Source organism: Pteropus alecto, unplaced genomic scaffold (assembly GCF_000325575.1).
Source record: "Pteropus alecto unplaced genomic scaffold, ASM32557v1 scaffold86, whole genome shotgun sequence".
Taxonomy (NCBI): domain Eukaryota; kingdom Metazoa; phylum Chordata; class Mammalia; order Chiroptera; family Pteropodidae; genus Pteropus; species Pteropus alecto.
In genome coordinates this window covers 34619641-34642499 of record NW_006442109.1, presented here as the reverse complement: position 1 = coordinate 34642499, position 22859 = coordinate 34619641, and the positions used below count along the sequence as shown (strand labels likewise).

The window sequence follows — 22859 nt, the reverse complement described above, 5'->3', positions numbered from 1 at the left end:
CTGGCCACTTATTTCTCAAAAGAAACTATGCAGGACAGGAGGCCTTGGCACAAAATATTCATGATAAAAACCCAGGATCTACAACCACAAATATTTTATCCAGCAAAGCTATCATTTTGAATCAAAAGACAGATAAAGAGCTTCCCAGACAAAAATAAGCTAAAGGAATTTATCAACACCAAGCCAGTATTACAGGAAATAGGTACGGTACCTCTTTTAGAAGAAAAAACATATACCAAAAACAGGAATAAAGAATAGTAACAACTACATTCCTATCAACAAATACCTTAAATGGAATTAAGTGCTCTGAAAGATAGAGTAGCTGAAAGAAAACAAGGAAAACAAGACCTCTACATATGAAAAGGAAGGAGATAGAAAAAGATTGCTTTGATGGACCTAGAAGGTATTTAAGTCAGACAGAGAAAGATAAACACTATATGATTTCACTTATATGCGGAATCTAAGAAACAAAAAGAACAAACTAATCAAAAACAGATTAACAAATATAGTGGACAATTTGGTGACAGACAGGATGAGGGAGGTTTGGGTCTGGGAGAATGAGGTGAAGGGTTAAAGAAGTACAAATTAGTAGCTGATGGATGGTCACAGGGATGGGGAGCATGGCATACAGAATGCAGTTAGCATTAATATGCTGGCTAGGTGGAGGGTCAGGGGAGGGAGGGAGCAATTGGGGGGATAGTTTTAAGAACTATATATATGTCTAACCAGTATACTTGAAACTAATTAAAATAAATAAATTCAAAAAGAAAAAAAAAAAACTACTACTACTAATTTAATCCCAACTCTGGATCTGCTTTCCTTCTGCTTTCTTCTAGCATCATGTGGTTATTTCCTATGCTTCAGTGTGTTCTACTTCAATAATATATAAAGTCATCTTCAAATACTTTTGACTGTGATCCTTTATGAATGAATATGATTTTAGCCATTCCCATAATGATATAACAATTTTTCATCCACAGCATACAATTTCCAGTCTCTGTTCTGTTATTCATATTGCTCAGACTTTACAAGTTTTCTTTCTTTCCATTTTTGAAATTTCTCTCATTCTATTCTTCAACTCACAGAATTCAGATCTTAATGTCAAGTTCAAATGCACCCTCGTTTGTGGAATTTTCCAAATCTGCCCAAGTTTCTATACTCCCCCTGCACCGTTAACATTTATTTTACTCTGCCTCTCATGATTATATAAATTTTCATCTCTCCAATTAAAATATAGCTTCTTGAGTATGGAAATATGTCTGGTTCACATGAGTAGCCCCCACCTCTATCATAATCACCAAGAGTGACTAATATAACCAGTCATTTTATGAGTGCTCCACATTTGTTGAATGAAGGAAGAAATTAATGGGACTGAAGAATGTCCCTGGAGTCAAGAGAGAATATCATAATTCAGTAAGATTCATATTAACAGTATGTTTTGTGCTACCAATCAGGAGTTATCACAGAATCCAAAACCTCATTCCTATAGTTGTTCAACTATACAAAGTAATATTTGCACAAGAAAATTGTCACTCAAAAAAAATGGAGTTTCAATTGTTAATTTAAAATAGTCAATAAAGGGCCTTTGATGTGTTTCAAAGTGGGGAAAAAAACATTTTATAAATGATGCTTTCCAAAAAATCCCAATAAATTTAATTTTTTCAAAAAAATCTCAATTTCTAACATAAAATATGTGATGAGCTGAGAAAATCTCCTCTAGTGTGTGTGTAAACATACACACACACACACACACACACACACACACACAAAGGATCCCCAAAGATAAGATTATGCCACCTAAAAGTTATCTCTTTTCTTTTAAAAAATGCATTTGGAATAGATAAAAAGAGTGATAGAAATTTCTTAAAAACTGGGTAAAAAGAACCACACAGTGTTTGTGTCTGCAATTGAGAGAGGGCAATGACTGAGTTACAGATATAAAGTCCAGGGAGAAAAAAAATACAATAGCCAGATCCCCATATGGGGAGGTCGAGACAAAATTACAATTTTTTAGGAATAAAGAACTGTCAGAAATTATTCATCAGAGGTCCATTGTGCAATATGGAGTTTCTAATTTAGTACAACATTCACGTTTTATCAGTGAAACAATTTATATAGAAAGATACAGGAAGTAAACTACTCATTATCACAAAGGTAAATTGGTGGAGAGTTTATACTAGACTCAAGAACCCCTGACTCTCATTGAAAGTCATTTTTATTAAATAGCCTTTGTTTTAGTTTCCTATTTCTGCTATAACAAATTATCAGAAACAATGGCTTTAAAAAATGCAAATGTATTATTTCATAGTTCTGGAAACCCAAAAACCAAAATGGGTCTTCCAAGCTAAAATCAAGGTGTTAGTAGAAAAACTTTCCTATGGAGAGTCTAGGAGAGAATCTATTTCTTTGCCCTTTCAAAGGCTGCCTGCATTCTTTGGCTCATAAACACTTCTTCTCTCTTCAAAGCACATCACTCTAACTTCTAACCTCCAATATCTCTGATCTGACCTGCCTGCCTTCCTCTTTAAGGACACTTCTGACCCAGATAGTCCAAGATAATTTTCTCAACTCAAAATTCTTAATCACATACACAATGTCCCTTTTTCTTTGTAAGGTAACATATTCACAGGTTCAGGGATTAGGACATGGACATCTTTGGGGGCCATTACTTTGTATACCACAATTTTCTTACATATAAACAAATAATTTAGGAGAAAAAGGAAAATCTTAAAGCAATGAATCTGAAAGAGGGAATTTCAGTTAGCCCATCAGAAAGATGAAAGAGATATTGGAAGAAGGTCAGATATAGTGCATCCTGACTTTTTCCCTGACACTACACATAAGTGACTTCTGACTCCAACTACATCTAGGACTAAGCCTGAACAACTGATGTCCACCAATGAAAGCATCCTATGAGAATCAGCTAACCAGTTTGGTCTTGGACAGGTAGTAATTGCCATCAATATAGTTTACTCCTGAATGGTTCTCTGAATGATTTTTGTTCATTAATTCAATAAATGTTTTGAGTGCCCAGAATGCCAGGTACCATTCCAAGCTTTGAGGACATAGCATGGACAAAATTTCTTGCTTTTGTGGAGTCCATGTTCATGACTGGAAATGCAATTTTGGTCTGTTACATACAGAACTTCCTTCTCAAGAAAGAATAAGAACACGTGAAGGGATCCTGTAATTCATCAAGTACCTGAAAAGTCTCAAACATTTTACTTGCTTCTAGGTCAATTTTGACCTTTAGAAAGTCTCCTGTCAGTATTTTGACTTATTTTTTTAATCTGAATTTTAACATCTATAATTTTATCACACTATTTAATTTTTCAGTAGTTTTCTAATAAATATACAAGGATTTTATCTCCCCAAATATATTATAAGATAGTTGGAGTGGATTTCATGTATCATAACATTTTTTATTTAAATATAGGTAGTATACAATATTATATTAGTTATATTCGTTTCAGGTATATAATATAGTGATGTGACATTTTTATAACCCTACAATATGAGCACTCCACTAAATCTAGTAATCATCTGTCACCATACAAGCTTATTGGAATAATATTGACTATGTTCCCTCCACCTTTTTCACCCATCCCCCCAGCCCACTCCACTACAACAATCATCCCTTTGGTTTCTGTTTCTATGAATCTGTTTTTCTTTTGTTTGTTCATTTGTTTTGTTTTGTTTTAGATTCCACATATAAGTAAAACCATGAAGTATTTCTTTCTCTGCTTGACTTATTTCACTATCTTAATTCTTTGCATTGACTGAAAAGCAGATCAAAAATGATGGTGGTGCATTGATCGATGTGGTGATGTCAAAAAAAAATGATGGTGGGAGGAAGATTTCTTGGCTTATTCACTCATTCATTGAACAAATTCATTCATGGCATCTATGAAGTGTCTAGTACTTGCTAAGCCTTAGAAATAATATAAAGATGAAAAAAAAAGATATAAATTATGTGGAAAATAGAAATAAAGAAATTGAACGTGTATAAAATGGGACTGTAAGGTTATCGGAACAATTTTAAGTTGTGTAAACCATTTTATGATTTATAACCAAAACTTCATCTCATTAACTATCAAAATTTCTCTAGAAATAGGCAGAAAAATAAAGCAAAAAGACTACTAAAGGAAAAAAATGCTTCTAACCAGAAGTTTTTTAAGGGTTCCATTAAGAAGGAATAACAAGAATATACTATGAAGTGAAAATATTAGTGGTGCTTCCTCCAAATTGAAATTTGAATAGTAAAAGATAACAAATGAGAATAGCAAAAGAAATAGTGATAAACTTTACTGTTAATGAATTTATAAGGAATAGAGTTACAAAATTAGAAGAAGATTTATTTTGTCATTCAGAAAAAAATATGAGATTCTGTGTGAAGCTTATACAGAGTCCAACCAGTGGGCAAGGATACTTTAAAAAAAAATGTTAAATACATTTTAAAAATCAGAAATGAAAAAGAAAAGTAAAGAGAAAAAGAAAAGTAAAGTAAAATTGGATTATTGAATGCAGCAAAGACCAAGATGTTCAGTTAAATGGAAAATTATGATAAAGAGAAAGAAATGGCAGAATGGAAGCTTATTCAAATGTGCAATCTTAAAAGCCCCAGTACCCAAAATTATTTCCTAATAGCACCTAACATTAGAGTTGCTTTCTTTTAGGCTAACATACTGGATACCTTAGTTCTACTTACATTGCTAAGGGAAGGGTGCTTCATTAAGCTATTAGAGACAAACAAATAAGTTACAAGACAGCTTTCCTTAGCTCAGATTTTATGCATGCAGGAAATGAGAGTTTTGATAATGAAGAAATAAGTGATCCATTTTAAACCTGATTCATTACCCAAAAAGGATCAGTTTAAATGGATTGCTGCAAGAAGATGCATAATGAGCAGATGAGCTCAGCAGGAGAGGGGCAGACCCCAGGAATGAGAGCAAAGCTAAGAAAAGAAAAAAATGGAATCGAAGAAAAAATATACCTACTTTACAATCTCTTAAAGAGAAAAGAAGACAACGAAATACAAATAGAAAATATCAGAGATCTGGAAAGTTATCCAGCTCCTGTCTTCAAGTCTACAAATTTCTAAGCTATCCATCCAATGGCTCTGAGTTATAGTCTCTGAAAGGTTTCTAGTGGGAGATCATAGGTCCTGGGTGTTTGATCATTTTGAGGCATCCCAGGCCCTCCATGGTAACAGTACTGCTCTCCTAAGGCCATCACTATTAGAAAATATTCCATTTTGATTCCCCAATTCTAGTTTGTCTATTACTCATGAGAATTATAATGACATGAATTATAGCCATCACTTATTTAGACTACTTAAACAATTATGATATGTGACAAATTCAGATCCTGTAGCATTTGATAGAATGAATCATCATTTAAATGTCTTGATCTATATGGAATTAGAATTAGGCATGTCTTAGAATTGATTCATGGTCATTTTACATTTAAAATTTTAGGGAAAAAAAAGATGCTCATTATCTCCAATTTAAAAAAAAAAATCATTCTCTGCAAGAGATCTGAAAATGTGTTCTGACCCAGTTCGTTTCTTTTTTTCTCTCTGTTAAAGCTCTTTTATTTTTCTTACACCTACCGTGCTATGAAAGGGGAATGGATTCCAGTACTCAGGCTCCTTCCCATTGGTTCTCACAAAGTGTGCTTCTCTAGATGAAGCAGGCTGGCATTTCAGTTGAATCCAGGTAACTTTCTCTTTGACTTCCTTCTTTTTTTGATCATTTTCCTTCATGCGTTTCAAGAAGCTACCACGGCTATCAGAGTATTTAATATGCTCAATACATACATTAATTCTCTTGGCAAGAATCCTGCCCTTAATTTATTTACAACAATGCCAATGGCAGGCTGGGTAGCATTATAGACTTTTCCAGTCTTGCCATGGTAACATTTGTGGGGCATTCCCTTTTAAACAGTGCCCATTCCCTTGATGTCTACAACATCACTTTTCTTGTAGATTTGAATGTTATGTGGCCAAAGGAACAACTCTGTGTTTTCTTAAAAGCTTAGAGAGCGTATAGCGGGTGCCTCTCTTCTTTCCCTTTGTGTTGGTCATTTTGGCAAATTACTGAAAGATGGTGGTTTCAGCCAAAAAAAAGCCCACCTTCTTTCTTTATTTCTCCCACCAAGACATATTGGGTTTTCCTCATTTATAAGGTTTGAAAGTTCATTTTATTCCTTTGTTTCCTGCTTGCCATTAACATAATTTATTAACATAATAGGTTCTTCCTTATAAAAAGAAAATCTCTCATCCTTTCAATTAAGCCAATGTCCACTTAATACTTTCTTCATGAATATAAAGAAGTTGTCATCAACTCTCAGATAAATGTTTAATTTCCTTGAACTTGGTAAAGGCCAATAAAGATTACTCATCTATACCCTCTAGTTTTAATCACCTCAATTTTTTAACCTTTCCTCATAGAATCTATCTTCAGTCTCTTTATCTTTATTACTCTGTCTAACCACCTCCATGTCACTGCCAAACATCTCAATGTAGTGATCTAGGAAAAAAATGAAAGTGGGGTTTTATTTTCAAAAACTTCACTTATCACTTAGCAGACAATAAGTTTGTTCTGAAGACAACACATGTATTTGTCTTTATTTTCATTGCTAATAGATTTCTCTGGGTACAGTTAACAAATCAACCTGCATCCTAGTCCTGACCACCATGTGAACTCCAGACTCAGTAATGTATCTACTATTGCACCTTTGGATCTCCAAGTTATTTCCAAGTCCTAATTAAAAATTAAGGTTAATTCTTACTCTCCATATCCACAATCATTTATATTTGTTCTCCTCATCTCCCCAAAACTACCTGTTTCTTCTTGTTTCCAGGCCAAAGCTTAACTAATATATACAGAAAGCAAAATATTACCTGAGTTGTTCTCATCATTGAAATTTATCTAGTTTAATATCTTCTTCCTGTTGTCAACTTCACCCCATCCTTTGCTTGCAGCTATTCACAGACTATTACCTCAAGCACACAGCAGTATATAAAATGTTTCTATAAATGGAAAAACTAGCTAATTAACAGCATTGGAGGATACTGACCAAATAATGCTATAGTGACCTGGGATTACAAAACTAAAGTCAATTAGTCAAAGAAATTGTCTCCTAAAATTATATTTATTGTGATTGAAGCACAAAGGAGAAAATGTTAATAATGAGTAACAGGAGAAAGAAATGATACTGGAATCTTTAAGAAGCTCAATCTCTGTCATTTGCTTTGCTACTTTAAGTCCTTTCATGATGAATGGAGCATGCTTGGGTAATTTGAGAATATTCACTTTCTAAGAAATTTATACAAATTTTATGGAACAGCTTTATAAATATCAATTTTTTCTAAATATAAACTAAGGAAGTGAAAGACTAAACTAAAAGAATTTTATTAAAAATTACTAATTATGTGACTTTTATAAATAATAAATTACCATGTTGTCACTTTGAAGATATGGGCTTTATCTAATTCTCATTTGTTTCTTCCAAAGCAATTTATAATCAAAGGGGCCTAATCCATATTTGTTGAACTTAACAAAAGAATCTAGTCATTGAAATAATTCCATTGTCCTTTACCATACCTGTCATTTGGAGACAGGAATAATGTGAATAAAGAGATTCACTTCAAAATATCAAGAGTAACAAGACTTGTTTTTTGTCTTTTTTAACCTCAGGTGCAGAAGACTGAGATAACATTCCTCCACAGTATATTATCAGCATTGGCTTAGAAGGGCCCCTCTCTTGTTTTACTTGTTTATTACCTTTAAACTTCATTCTCCATTTCCAATCCCTCTCCTTCAGAAGCAACCACTCTAGTGTTTATAAAATGTATCCTGGTATTGTATGTTTTATCATAAAACATGTGTATTATTTTGTATGCATATACATATGAAATATATGTATATATGTTGTGTTATACATATTCTGTTTTTTTTCAATTAGCGCACATTGCTATGTATACATATAGTCTATTATTTCCAAATACATAGTAATGCATCGTAATCTATGGTGGGTATGCACTCTTTTTGCCTGTCCGATCTCCAGTGGCCTTTTCAAGGCCACTGCATATGATTATAAAAGTACTGGATGACCCTGCTTCCAACTCCTCAAATCTTCACATCCCAAATAATCTTAATATTTAGCTAGACACAGCTGTGTAATTTAAGTGGTTGTTAAAATTCTAAAATATTTGAGGGATGGTTAAAATATAGACACTGTCACAAATCCCTTGAGGTTCCACCTGCCATTGAAATTCTTTCCCCAGAATTCCTTATGAATCAGCTACCAAAAATCAATGCCTGGAAAAGCTGCGTTCTCCATGACCCTGCTCCAACTCTGTGGCAATCGTCTATTCTGATGAGTGCCTATACTATGCAGTTATTTCATATTTTGAATCCTTTCCTGAACTAAGAGTAACATTGCAATGAACACCCTAATACACTTCCTGAAAATAAGCAATGACCATGATCATGTCTTTCAATGCACTAAGAAGCATTAACTTTGAATTAGTAATAATTATTTTATTAATCACTCTTTTATGACATAGAGTAAATAGCACAATTAAAGCAAATGGCTAATTTAAATTAGTGAGTAAATCCTAGCACTAGAAATAATATCAGGGGGAGAGAGAGGAGACAATTTTTCTCTCCACGGTCCTGAACCCCAGACTGAGGGCCCAGAAAGTAGTCATTAATTCATCCGTGTCGCTATGGCAACAGCTGCATGTCAAAGATTCATGACAAAATATTCAAATTCCCACTCAAGCAGAATTAAGCTAGAGAGCCTGAGTAAAACCCCTCCTGGGCTACAACCTGGCTAAGGTGATGACACTACCAGGATACTCCAACGAGAACTGCTGAAGGAAAATAAGAATTGGTAGAAGTTCAAGATACAAACATCAGTTCTAAAGGCATAAGATCAGAAAACTCAAAAAGAGAGGGTCCGAGAGTTCCACATTGATAGAAGCAAAAGGTAACTGAATCAAAGAAGGAGCAAGAGAAGAGGACCATGAACAATCATGTACACAGCTGCTTTTATAGCCCAACAAAGATAGGATAGAGTTGAAATAAATTCTTGGTTATACCCCCAGAAGTATATGTTACTTGTGCAAAAATCATAATCAACCATCATAAAGTCCATAGATAACTTGGGGTAAGGGATTGGCTAAAGTAGGAAGAAAGAACACAGATGGCAGAAGTAACATCTAAGACGTCACTTCTCATTTATTAGGATCAGATAATAAACTACATGAGCAAGTTTAACATCGCTAATGATAACGTGAATTTTATGTACCCTCTGATATGATGTAATAAGAAAGCCACTTTAACTCTGTAGTCTTCTTTACAAAAACCCAGAACCCCCATCGAATTATGAGGAAAACTTCGGACAAACCCAAATTGAGGGACATTCCACAATACACCTGGCCAATACTCCTCAAAGCTGTCACGGTCATGATAAACAAGGTAAAACTGAGACTCAGAAACCAGGAGGAAACTAATAAGACATGACAACTAAATGTAATATGATATCCTGGATTGTATACTGGAACAGAAGAAAGACTTTAATGGAGAACTGGTGAAATCTGAATAAAGTCTAGTGTTTAGTTAATAGTAATGTACCAGTGTCAATTTCTCAGTTTTGACAAATGCACCATGAAAATGTAAGATAATAACATTAGAGGAAACCAAAACTAGGTGAGGGCTATATAGTAACTCTCTAGACTATCTTTGCAACTTCTCTGTAAATCTAAAATTATTCTATAATAAAAGCTTTATTTAAAAATAAAAGGATCAGAAAAAGAAATGTAAAATAGTGTTGAACAAATTTATTAATGAAAATCATTCATGAACATTTGTTGAAATGCATTTTGACAAATAGACATTCAAGATACAAAATGAATAATATAATGATGCATCTCAGTAAAAAATTAACAGTCCAATAGAGACATGAGACTTAACAGCAGAGGAAACAAGATCTAAATGACAGAAGACAACAAAGGACCAGGAGTCTGTCAACCTATATTGTAGATTTGGATCTTCCATATATTTCTTTTATGATCTTGAGCTAATTAGTTAATTTATCCAGTACCTAACACTTTCTAAAATAAGAAAATTCCATGAGATGATTTATAATTTACTTTAAAATTCAAAAACTGTATGATTCTAATTGTATTTTAATAATTGTCTAAGTAATTGCATGTGCTATATAAGCTATCATCTTTCAGCTCTAAGGTACCTATCTACACTCTGTATGATGCAGGAACTGGGACTCTGCAAACTAATTTATTTTTTGCCAGCTCTGCCATTAGAGGGCATTAGAGGGAGATTGCAAGTTTAGAGAGGGGGAAAGGACTCATTGTTTTTTCCTCTTTTCTGCCTCTGGGCTTCCTCTCTGTTCACTGTGCCTTTGAACATCATCCAACCACAGGTTTCACCTCAGCAAACTTAGTTCCTTTCCAAGACAGCAGCTATTTTCCAACATTAGAGGAATTTTTTTCATCACACCCTCCTCAGGAACATCTGGATCAGTCAGTGGCACCCCTTCCTCAGGGCTTGTGTCCCTTCTCTATAGGCCCTCCTCTAAGCTCAGAGATGTTAGCACCAGCCAAGCAGCATCCCCACCTCAGATATTTCAGTTTTAACACCATAAATCCTTCCTCTAAGCTTTTAATAGTTTTTAAGTTTTAATACTTTAACCTCTTCCTTAGGGGTGAAAGATGCTTCCTACAAATGCTATATCTGTAATATCCTAGAGTTCATTCTTTTTCAAATAACAAGTTAACAACTTTATACTTAGTTAACAATTCTTTTTTTAATTAATTAATTTATTTTATGATGACATTGGTTAATGAAATCCAATAAGTTTCAGCTGTACATTTTAACAGTAAGGTATATATATATTTACACTGTGTGCTCGCCTCCCATAGTTAGATTTCTTTCTGTCACCACATATTTGATCCCTTTTACCCTATTTACCTCCCCCCTCCCCCCTCCCCCAGTTAACAATTCTTTATATCAAACTTTCTCTGTTCAAAAAAACTCGTATGGTTTCTGTCTCCTTACTGGACCCTGAAAAAGCCAGATTAGCAATAGAACAATGAGAGAGGCTAACAGGTAGTGAGCTGAAAAGATGGAAAACAAATCATCTGTGTAGTAAGACAAATCAGATGAAGTAAAAAATTAATATTTATCTTGAGAGCAAGATATTCTACTTAACATGGGAAAAATAGAAAATGGACAATAAGCTACATATTGACTTTCAAAGGGATTGTTAAAATTTCTATTTATTCTAGTGGCAGTAAATAAAGGTAAGAAAAATGGTGAGATAAGAGAGCCTTGACCTATATTCTTTAGGTCTCTTACATAAGCAGAGCCCAAAGGTTGACATCACAATCCAATTTGGGAAGGGGGAAAAAAAAGATAGGACACATCACATACAAGTAGGTAGTGACATTCTCGTTAAATTTAACATAACTTATTTAGTTCATATCCATCTGAAATTCTAGTAGTATACTTTGCCTTTTTATACATTCTCAGTATATTTAAGAAATTTTACTATAATTCACAAACTGAGTGCATAGTCTCCTCATTGCTACCTTCATCTCTTTATTTCTAAAAGTATAGATGACTGGATTCAGAAAAGGAGTGATAACTGCATCAAAGATGGCAAGGAATTTATCCAGGTGTGATATGGGAAATGGCCACACGTAGAAGAAGATTAATGGCCCAAAGAACAAAACAACCACAGTGACATGAGCTGACAGAGTGGAGAGGGCCTTGGATATACTACCTGAAGATTTTTTTTGAACGGTTACCAAAATAAAGATGTAAGAGATGATCAGAACTAAAAAGGAAGCCACAGAAATAAAGCCACTATTAGCAGTAACCATGAATGCCAACGTGTAAGTCTCTATGCAAGCAAGTTTGATAAATCGAGGAAGGTCACAAAAAAAGCTGTCTAATTCATTAGGGCCACAGAAAGGCAAGTCTATAACAAAAGCCAGCTGAGTCACTGAATGAATAAGGCCAATAATCCAGGAAGTGACTAGAAATAAAATGCACCTTCTTGGGCTCATGATGGTCAGGTAGTGAAGAGGCTTACATATGGCAACGTATCTGTCAAAAGCCATGGCGATAAGTAGCACCATCTCGGTGCCCCCAACTGCATGGATAAAGAAGATCTGAACTACACATCCTCCAAAAGAGATTGTTTTTCGCTTTCTTAAAAGATCATAAATCATCTTGGGAGCTGTGGAAGAGCAAAACATCAAGTCGATGATGGAAAGGTTGGCCAACAGGAAGTACATGGGGGACTGTAAATGAGGGTCGGATGTCACAGTTAACACAATGAAGAGGTTTCCCATCAGGCTTGCCACATAGAACACAGAAGAAAAGAGGAAGAAGAGGAGCTGGATCTCCCATGAACTGGAGAGTCCCAGGAACACAAACTCAGACACCACAGAGTGGTTGGTTTCACCCATTGCCTCTCTCTGTCAGCAGTGACAACTCTCATGCTACCTAGAAGAGGAGAGTAAGAATTGATTTAGGAGAAATGTCACTGATCTTAATCTTTAGTAATTCAGTAGTTAATAGAAAACTAGACAAAGGCTGATGTATGCCTTTGGAGACCATTTTAGTTACAAAGCAATTTATAATCCCTCTGTTGTATATTTCATTGCCAAAGTAGATTGCACAGAATAAAGAGTCTTCTACTTATTTGGATGGGTTTTTCTGTTGTATTTTTAAGTGTCATTATTTCATAGTCATAGCTACATGTGACTATAAATTAAAAGGCTTTTTATAAATTATTTAACTATAAGAAATAATTAAGTGGCAGTGGATTTCATAATTTGAACATCTCTCAGTGTATTGATACCATATCTATGATCACATTGGCAAGTTCTTTCAAAATCTTTATAAACTTTTTTTTAAGACCTGAGATGTAAATTTCTCATATCTATAAATTAAGAAGAGAAGATGAGTTATGTAGAGGAATGAAGGAAAGATAGAAGTAGAGGATGCCATAACATGGCATCCACCACCTCATAGTAGGAAGATAAGTGCTAGAGAAAGTGACACAATTATGGGTTCTGTAGAAAAGATACTGACTAGAGGTGGAGAAAGGAAAGTATGTGAGACCAGAATGACAAAGATGAGTCATAAATCCCAAGTAGAAGAGAAAGAGTGAAAATATCAGCAGCTTTACACATGGCTCTTCTTACTTGTATTTAAAATAATTAACCTCCTTCTGAATTAAATAAATGTATACTAATATAGCAAAACACTAGCTATTATAAGTTTGGCAGAGCTTTAAACATTAGATATAATTCAGGGTTCAAAGAGAAATGAGGAAACAGGTAATCTCATAATCTCTGATGGGAAGGAGATTTGATTTTGGGTGGTAAACATACAATGCAATATACATATGATATATTGTTGAATTGTACATTTAAAATCTATATAATTTTATTTCCAGTTACCCTCAATAAATTTAATTTAAAAAAAATAATCTACAATGGGAAAATAAACTGATAAAGCATTTACCAATTTGACAGTACCTTCTAAACTTTATATGTTCATATATTGACTCATATTCTACTTCTAGGGGAAAATCTCTGAATATATGTGTACATGAAAAAGTGGACAAAGAAAAGACACACAGATGTTTGCTGAAATATTGTTGCTTACAAAAGCAAAAGCCTGAAAATAACTTAAATGTGTAGAGACTGTTTAAATAATTTCTATTAGATCCTTCCTTGGAATACTATGCAGCCATGTATAATGGTAATGTAGACCTAGATGTACACAGACAAGATAGCAGGAAAGGGGACAGTATCATGTAATCAACTTATCCCATCTGGCTTTTTTTAATTATAGAAATAAATTACATCCATAAAATTGCATAAATAAAAAGAATAGATTGATAGAAAATGCCGAGATTGATACACCAAAAAAATCTATTAACTATAATTATTACTAAGAAGTAGGGTTGAGAAAATTATGCAGGAAAAGGGATCTTTTACTTTTCACTTTATGCTTGACCTATCTTAAATTTTTGCAGTGAACATATATCAATTTCACTTTTACAAAATGAACAATGTATGTGGATCTTAAAAATTACACAATTTGTATCCTTAGAGAATCAAAACTTCCAAAGATATAATCATAATGTATCTCCCAAATTAAAACAAAAATCAGAGCTATCCCTAAAATATTCACTAAATTTTGTTGCCCCATTCCTCCCTATATCTCTCACTCTAAGCTAAACTACTTCCTCTTTCCTGAATATGCACTCAAATGGTACTTACCTTTCCCTTATACACACACTGAAATATTATGGCTTATGGTTTTCCTCCACATTCTTCACTCAGCCTGCATTGCCCTTGCCTTTATTAGCTCTCTAATTTTTCCCATTCGATAGGCCACCGTGCAAAACTCTTTCTTCCATGAAGTCCTCTTTGATATTCTTACTTTCACATGCACTAGATAAAGATAAATTTTTCATATATTATGGTAACCAAACCAAAACATTATTAATAATAATAATAATAATTCAATTAATAGTCTAAAAAGACAACTATTGGATTCTGTCACTGTACAGTCTTTTAAATATGTCTCTATAATAGTTTTTTAGACTTTTCTTGACAATGATATAAATAATAATCACATTAATAAAAAGTAACTCGGCTTGGAGTCAATTAGGTTCTCTTCACAGTAATTATCAATAGCAAGCTCCTTACTGATGCAAATGGTTTTACTCTAAATTACTCTCCTGGAAGCCGAAAGTTATTCCACCATGTTTTCAATTCCCACTCAATCTCAAATTCCTTTTAATTTTTATACAAAACTTTATTTTACCTTCCAAAAAAAGAAGATTTTTTTTTTAATGCATCAGATTAGCAAAGATTGAAAAGTTAGGTAATTCCTAGTGTTGGTAAAAAGTTAGAAAACAGGATTGTACACTTATCCCTAGCCAGGCTTTCATGTTCTATCTATCTAAGAACTTGAGGTGTCACACTTTGTACCAGTCTCCACTAGACAGCTTCCTTTTTAAACAAAAGCAGACTAGTAGCTTAAATCTTATCTTTTCAGTGAAGATAGAGTGAAACTTAACTAACTAATATGAAAGGAAAACGGGTTTTCAATGGGCATCATCTACTAAGTTCCAGTATGCCTTTGTCATGTTCTGAATCCCACAATTTCACTTAACATATAAGCACTGACTTCTGCCAACCCTCCCACTACTAAGCATAGGATTTAAGAAATGAGAGATACCTCAGAGATTATCTAATATACAGTTGACTGACTTCTCTCCTCATCCTTGTGTTGACCAACACAAATAGGAAAGAAATTATAAATAATATAAACTTACCACAAATTTAAGCAAGGCTGACAATTCTAAAGTATTTTTAAAGTAGATCAATGTTTAGGATCACTCAGATAGAAGATTCGTAATCCTGTATTTCCTAACCTTAGTCTCAGATTACTAACAAGGTTGGGCTTAAATTGGAATTACTGGAAAATAATTTGAGAGAAATATCTCAATCTGATCATTCTCCAAAGTCTCTCCTCTAGTTTGTTCTTCTCAAGATGAGTAGAAAGAGCTCAAGCTATCAATCAAAAGAGTAGAAATATGTACAAGAATGGGCACTGGAGCATATCCTCCCAAAATGTTTGTTTTTACTGCTATCTATGCAGCAAGCCTTGTAGAAGGCTGTTGTTGCTAAGACTTGAGTAAAACTTTGCTAGCAACTGTAAAATCCTCTTTTTTTAATTTAAGAAAACCAAAGTACAAAGAGAATAAATGGCTTTGTTGAAGCTAAGGAAGAAGTTGGTGGCAAATCCAGAATTAATATGTTTGACCCTTGGCTTCCAGTCAATTCAGGCTATTTCCACTATACTCTGCTTCTTTTGCTATGATGGCTCAACTTTTGTATCCAGTCTATACCCCCAGGAAATCATAATATATCAAAGTTAGTTTCTTCAGCATTGTCCAAAATTCTTCAAATTTTATTCCCACTGGACTCAAATCTTCCACTCCTACTTTATTCTTTGCCTGGAGAACAAACCTCAAGACATCTGTTCACATGTCACTAAAATAACTTTTCCAATACATAACACAAAGTCATGATTTGACTCTACACATCCTGCTGTCTTCTATATTTTGGTTGTGAGTTTATCTGCTGAAATCACCATGTTGAATAACAGAGTTGATTTTATTTCTTCTGGTTGATAAGATTCCCCCTCTTACTGTTCTGTGTGTTTCCACTTAAAGTTCTGATCTTCATCAAAGATAGTTTCCATCCATCTAACCTATCTGGACCAATGTTGAAATTATCATGGCAGTAGAGGACCACAGAATGCAAAGCTCTTGCCTTTGAAATTTTATCATCACTTGGCATAAAAAGCCATATGTAATACCTGCATAGCAGGAAAAGCAACCAATTAGCAGCACTGAAGAGTTACTTAAATGTTGCTGTAGAGACTTGGGATTGCCATCCTGAGTACAGTAAGCCAAGGGAGTTGTTTCCGAGGACCACGGAAATTTGGCCACAGCAACCAAAGGGAAAAGCTAGTAATGGGTCACTTGAGGGAAAGAAGGAAAGGAGACTAGGGATTTTTTGTGTGTGAATTACAGATTGTTTTTAATTTTTTACCTTTTTGTTTTTCATATTTGTGAAGGAAGGAACACCATAAGAATGAAAACATATCTTTTTTAAAAAATGAAAATAATGTTTATCATCTTCATAGGAAGGAAGGGAGGGAGAGAAAGGGAGAAAAAGAGGCCTCCAATGTGGCATCTAGAATGTGATCCATGTTCCATTAGAAAGGATAACTAAATTAAAGATAATAATACATACAGATGGTCCATCAACAGTTAGTTCTTTATTATGTTTGTGATGTGAGAGCTGAAGAGGGTATTATAATAGCAGTACAAGGGGATGAACTCAAAATGTTAGTGGAGCTGGGATGAGGCAAATCACTAATGGTTAATCTCTCATAGGTCAGCTTCTTAAAAAGAAACAACAGAATGGAAAACTTCTTCTGGTTTTATCTTTATATCAAAGAATACAGAGTCAGTGAAAGGGCCATTAATGAATTATATAGTACTCTATATCAGTTATCTATTGCTGTATCACAAAATAGATTAAATCAATAACATTTTATTTGCTCATGACGCTGCAAATAGGTTTAAGCTCAGCTGGGCTTTCCCATGAGGCATTAGTTCTCTAGGAGCATGACAAGTTGGAGAATGAGATGGCCTCATTCACATGTCTGAGGCCTTAATACTGGCTGTTGGCTGAGCCTCTCTCTCCAAGGACTCTTATATCATTCAGTAGTTTTGCTAAAGCTTCCTTACAGGATAGTGGGAAGACCATAACAAGGCAAAGGCAGAAGCTGTAAATCAACCTATGCCTAAATTCAGAATTCATGCAACATTATCCTTGCCTCATGCCACTGGTCAAAGCAATGGACAAACCCAGGCCATATTTAAGGCTAGGAAAATAGACTCCACCTCTGGGCAGGAGAAAGTGTGCAATATTGAAGGTATGTTTCTCAATCAACTTGAGACTGCATAACTCCCCATTCTGAGTTGTGCTGATTGACTAAGAGTCAGTTAGAAATAACTTTAATATAGAGGCCTGATATGTGTCCTAAGGTGCTAGTGCTTCAATTTTTACTAACTCAAAGATACATCAGCTCTCTTCCATTCTGCTTTTGTCTTAGATTCAACAGATTTGTAATAGTAATTTTAATTTTAATTTTTTAAACAAGTTTGTATCCTGATACTCAGTTAAGCCACACGACCTTCCAGAGTCTTCTGTGGCCCAGAGTCGATCAGCCTCCTAATTGTCAAAGAATATTCAGGAACACTGAGGCAGAGACACAGACATATTACTGGATTTGAGAGAAGACTAGAGGTCCTGTGGGAAAGAAACTTCTCATCATCAACAAATAAGATTGGACATATACAGAACTGTCTGGTGAGGTATCCAAAAGAGGGCAGTCTGGTGCATCTGAGAGAAAGTCATTATGGAAGCAAAAGACATCTGGCAGAGTAGGCCTGGTTTTAGAGGGGGCAGTAATTCCATGTACAGAGCAAAGATGCGCATGACCACCCTCCACTGCAGCCTCTTTTACTCCTTCCCATACCACCTCCAGATTCCCGCATGTCCTTGTACCCTCTAGAAATGAAAGGGCTGTCATACAAAGAAAAGACCTATGAAATTAGAGCCCAAATCTCTTGTGTAGGAATCCCCTCTACCAAAAAGCCTGTGAGGAGGAGCATAAAGCAGATAAAGGAATGACTGCCCAGAGTTTCGTCAGTGGCAAGCAGGTGACTTGGAAATTAGCAATTTGGTAGAAATGGACAATGACTCAAGGAGATATACATTTGCCACAGAATAACTTCTGTCCTTGAAGCAGAAGAATGGCTATGGCATGGCCATCAGAACAGAGTCTGCACTCATTTTATGAGAACCTTCCCATTTGAGTACTCTAGAGAGAATTCTTAGGCAGTGGAATGCCAGGAAAAGATTGCATTTCTACTTCTCAGAAGGGCCAGAGAAATGAGATTTGGAATGCTGCGGCAGATATGACACATTTATACTCAACAGGTACTGCAGCATGGTGTTTCAACGGTCATACTTTTAATTTTTTAACTTGATTCTATGCCTACTTATTTACTAGTGTGTAATGAAATTTATTAAATGTTGAATGGCTAGATAAATATTTTGCTTACCCAAAATATTATTCTAACTCTTCACCAACCAAAAGATATTCAAAGCCTAGGTTTACAAAATGTATGAATCAACATATGTAGGGAAGGTTTTTTAATAAAACTTCATTTACAGCTGAAAACATTTGTGATCTTCTATTACATAAATGTCTATGAAGAAAGCCTACTAATACCTGTCCATTTTATTCCATATAATTTACCTAGTAGGGCCTTATATAGATAACTGAGATGTACAATTATTGTTATATGTGGCAGCTGTGATTATTAATTGTGGCCATAAGAAATAAGTTAACATTCTATTATAATCAAAGCAAATTCACAGTAAGTTTGTCTCTGTCTCCAAAATGCATTCTGAATACAACAACATTAAGTATCTGCATTGCTGTAATCATAGGCAAAGGCACTGTTGATCTGCACCTGAGCCTCCTAACTCATTTTCCTTTTTCTACTCTTACCCTCTTAAATCTGTTCCCCAGGAAGAAGTCAGAGTGATATCTCTAGTTGAAATTAATATATTATCATTCCTCTGCTTAAAACCCTCCACTGATTTCCACTAAGAAAAAATATAAAGATGAAAGGGGAGAATAGAAAAAGAGAAGGCTGAAGACAAAACAAAGGCCAAATGATAAAAGGCCTCATACCCATATTAATGATGTTTTTCCTGAGAACACTAGGGAGGCATTGAAGTTTTAAGCAGGTCATGTTGTGATAAAATCTTCACTTTTAAAAGAATACATGGTGGCTGCCTAGGTGGAGAATGAATAGAAGAAATTAAATACAGAGAAGTTCATTAGGAGATTATTACAATAGTTTGATAATAGTGCCTAAAGTGGAGAGTGACACTCAATAATGAAAAAATTGAATAGGCTCAAAAAATATTTAGGAGGAGAGTTTGGAAAAACATGGCAGAGTGAGAGATATCCCCAGATCTCTACACTCGAAACAACAATAAGATCAACATCTAAAACTCAACAAAAAAAAAACACCTAAATTGCACACCAGCGCTTCTGAGCATGGGATCTGCGCATAAAAGTTACCACAGCTCAGAACCCTGGGTATCAGGTGGTGGACTGGGAGAAATAAAAAGATGCTGCTCACAGCCGCCGGAGCTCCCTGTAGGAGGAGGGGGGAGGGGAGAAGGTGCAGCAATTTCCATGAACAGCCATGCCTAAGAGTGCTGTGAGGTCCACGCAGCTGGCAGAAGTGCCCAGTCATCAGGGCAGAAAGCAGAGAAGCAGGACAACAGAGAAACAACAGTTGATTTTTACCAGCCGCAGTTGCAAAACCAGGCATGAGCCACAGACCCCAACTCCCAACCCAGAGGACTCCTCCCCACATACCCTCCGAGACCCATCACTACAGAACCCAGGTGAATCTGAGCAAACTCTACCAAAACTGTAGCTAACACTGACAGGGACTGAGACTGAGGGTAGCAAACATGATTAAATATCTATAAGAAAATAAAAAGATATTACTAAGGATTTATATAAAGCAAGGATCCAAGAGGCTTACACACCACCTACTGGAAACCAAAAGGAAAGTACCCTCTTTGCAAACAGTATAAAGAGAGACCTCTATATAATAAATCTTCTTTCTGGGGGAAAAAAAAAAACGTAGAATACACTTCCATTAAAGCCCAGTAGGAGAAATAGTCCATTAAACACCATGAACAAACCAAAATGACAAATCATTTCAAAAAAAAAAAAAAAGAGAGAGAGAGAGAGAGAGAAAACTCCAGAAAATAAGCATACAGACATAGAAATATCTGACTTAAGTAACAGAGAATTCAGGATAGTACTTCTGAAAAAAATCAAGGAGTTCCGAAATGAATCATTTTATATATTGAAAAAACACCTAGATGAGCAGAGCCAGGAAATTGAAACCTTCAAAAAGAACCAAATAGAACTTCTGGAGATAAAGAACACACTGCAAGAGTTGAAAATGAAATAGCAAGCTTAGGAAATAGAGTCAACCAAATGGAGGAAATGATCAATGATATTGAAGACAGAAATCCAGAAAGAAATCAGAAGGAAAAAGAGAGAAATCGAAGAATAAAAAATAATGAAAGGAAAATTCAAAATCTAGTTGATACCATCAGGGGAAGAAACATAAGAATAAAAGGCATTATCAAAGGCGAGGAAAAGAAGCAGGGACTAAAAAGCCTTTTTAAACAAATAGTTGAAGAGAATATCCCAAATTAAGGAATAAGGTGGAGCTTGGAATTCAAGAAGCCAACAGAGCACCCAATTATCTCAAAACAAAAAGGTCTTCACCAAGACATATTGTATTAAAATTATCAAAAATTAATGACAAAGACAAAATTCTCAGGTCAACCAGGGAAAAGACGGTAATCTACTTATAAAGGAAAACCCATTGGATTATCGTTGGACTTCTCAGCACAAACCTTACAAGCCAGAAAAGAGTGGAATCAAATATTCAAAATATTAAGTGAAAGGAACTATCAGCCTAGAATAATGTATCCAGCTAAGCTCTCCTTTAGATATAAAGGAGAAATTAAGACCTTTCTAGACATACAAAAATTCTCCACTATGAGGCTTGCACTACGGGAAATACTGAAAAGAGTCAGTTCACCTAAAACAAAATGACAAAAAAAAAAAAAAACCATAATTAAGAGTAAGATGACTATCAGGCAAATAGAAGCAGAAGAGTGCATCCCTTATTAAGAACAGGGCATTATAAGCTTAAAGTATAAGAGAATTGCTATAGCAAGATAGTAATGAATGTTCAGGATACAAAGGGATAAACTGAAACAACAATGACTGAAGAGGGGAGAATTCAAAGATCCAGATTCGAAAAGGGGAATGGAGATAAGGCAAGTTCAGAAGAAAATGGACAAAGTATACATATAACTATCTTTTTCATATTCATAATGGTAACCATACACCAAATATGCAGAGATGAAGTATACAACATAAAACAAGAAGAACTAGAGGCAAAACCAACAGAAGCCAACCAAAATAAAGAAAACAGAAACACAAGGACAAGGAAGCAATGGAAACACCAAACTGCCAGAAAGCAAAAGATAAAATGGCTATGAGAAAAGCTCATATTTCAATAATTACCTAAATGTAAATGGACTGAACTCACCAATAAAAAGGCACAGAGTTGCAGAATGGATCAAAAAACAAAATCCAACCATATGCTGCCTCCAGGAGATTCATCTCAGCTCCAAAGACAAATATAGTCTCCAAATGAAAGGGTCGAAAATGATATTTCAAGCAAATGGTATTCAGAGAAAAATGGGAGTAGAGGTACTAATATCAGACAAAATAGACTTCAAAATAAAAAAGGTAAAGAAAGATACTGAAGGACACTTCATAATGATAAAGGAATCATGCACCAAGAAGACATAATACTTATTAATATTTCTGCTCCCAATCAGGGAGCCCCAAAATATGTAAAGCAATTACTAACAAAACTAAAGGGAGAAATAGACCAAAACATTATCGTCATAGGGGACCTAAATATCCCACTGTCAGATATGGATAGATATCCAAACAGAAAATCAATAAGGAAATAACATCCTCAAATGATACAAGATCAACTGAACATAATTGACATTTATAGAGGCTTCAATCTCAAAACAGCTGCTTATACATTCTTCTCTAGTGCACATGGAACATTCTCAAGAATCAACCACATACTGGGACACAGGGATAGCCTCAACAAATATAAGAGGGTCATAATGCTTTGAAACTAGAGATCAACTGCAAAAAAGAAATAAGGAGAACCATAAATACAGGGAGATTAAACAACATGCTACTGAAGAATAACTAGGTCAGGGAACAAATAAAAAGAGAGATCAAGAGATACATAGAAATGAATGATAATGATACTACAACAATCAAAACTTTTGAGACATGGCAAAGCAGTCATAAGAGGAAAGTTCATATCATTATAGGCCTATCTCTAAAAACATGAACGAGCCCAAATAAACAACCTAATGTTTCATTTTAAAAAAATAGAAAAGGAAGAACAAATGAGGCCTAAAGTCAGCAGAAGGAAAGAAATAATCAAAATTAGAGCAGAAATAAATGAAATTGAAAACAAGAAAAAAAAATAACAATAGAAAA

The 22859-nt window shown here is 34.8% G+C and overlaps 1 protein-coding gene and 1 pseudogene across 1 annotated transcript; both read right to left on the bottom strand.

Annotated features, from left to right (window-relative positions):
- Positions 1 to 5581: 5581 nt before the first annotated feature.
- Positions 5582 to 6088, bottom strand: LOC107196283 (annotated as a pseudogene).
- Positions 6089 to 11544: 5456 nt separating this feature from the next.
- Positions 11545 to 12524, bottom strand: LOC102884772 (olfactory receptor 4F6). Its single transcript, XM_006920533.1, has one exon. The coding sequence runs from the start codon at positions 12503 to 12505 to the stop codon at positions 11567 to 11569; it is 939 nt and encodes a 312-aa protein (XP_006920595.1). The 5' UTR covers positions 12506 to 12524; the 3' UTR covers positions 11545 to 11566.
- Positions 12525 to 22859: the final 10335 nt, after the last annotated feature.

Coding starts and splice junctions, on each gene's coding strand:
- LOC102884772 (XM_006920533.1), bottom strand. CDS start 12,505: ATGGGTGAAACCAACCACTCTGTGGTGTCTGAGTTTGTGTTCCTGGGA.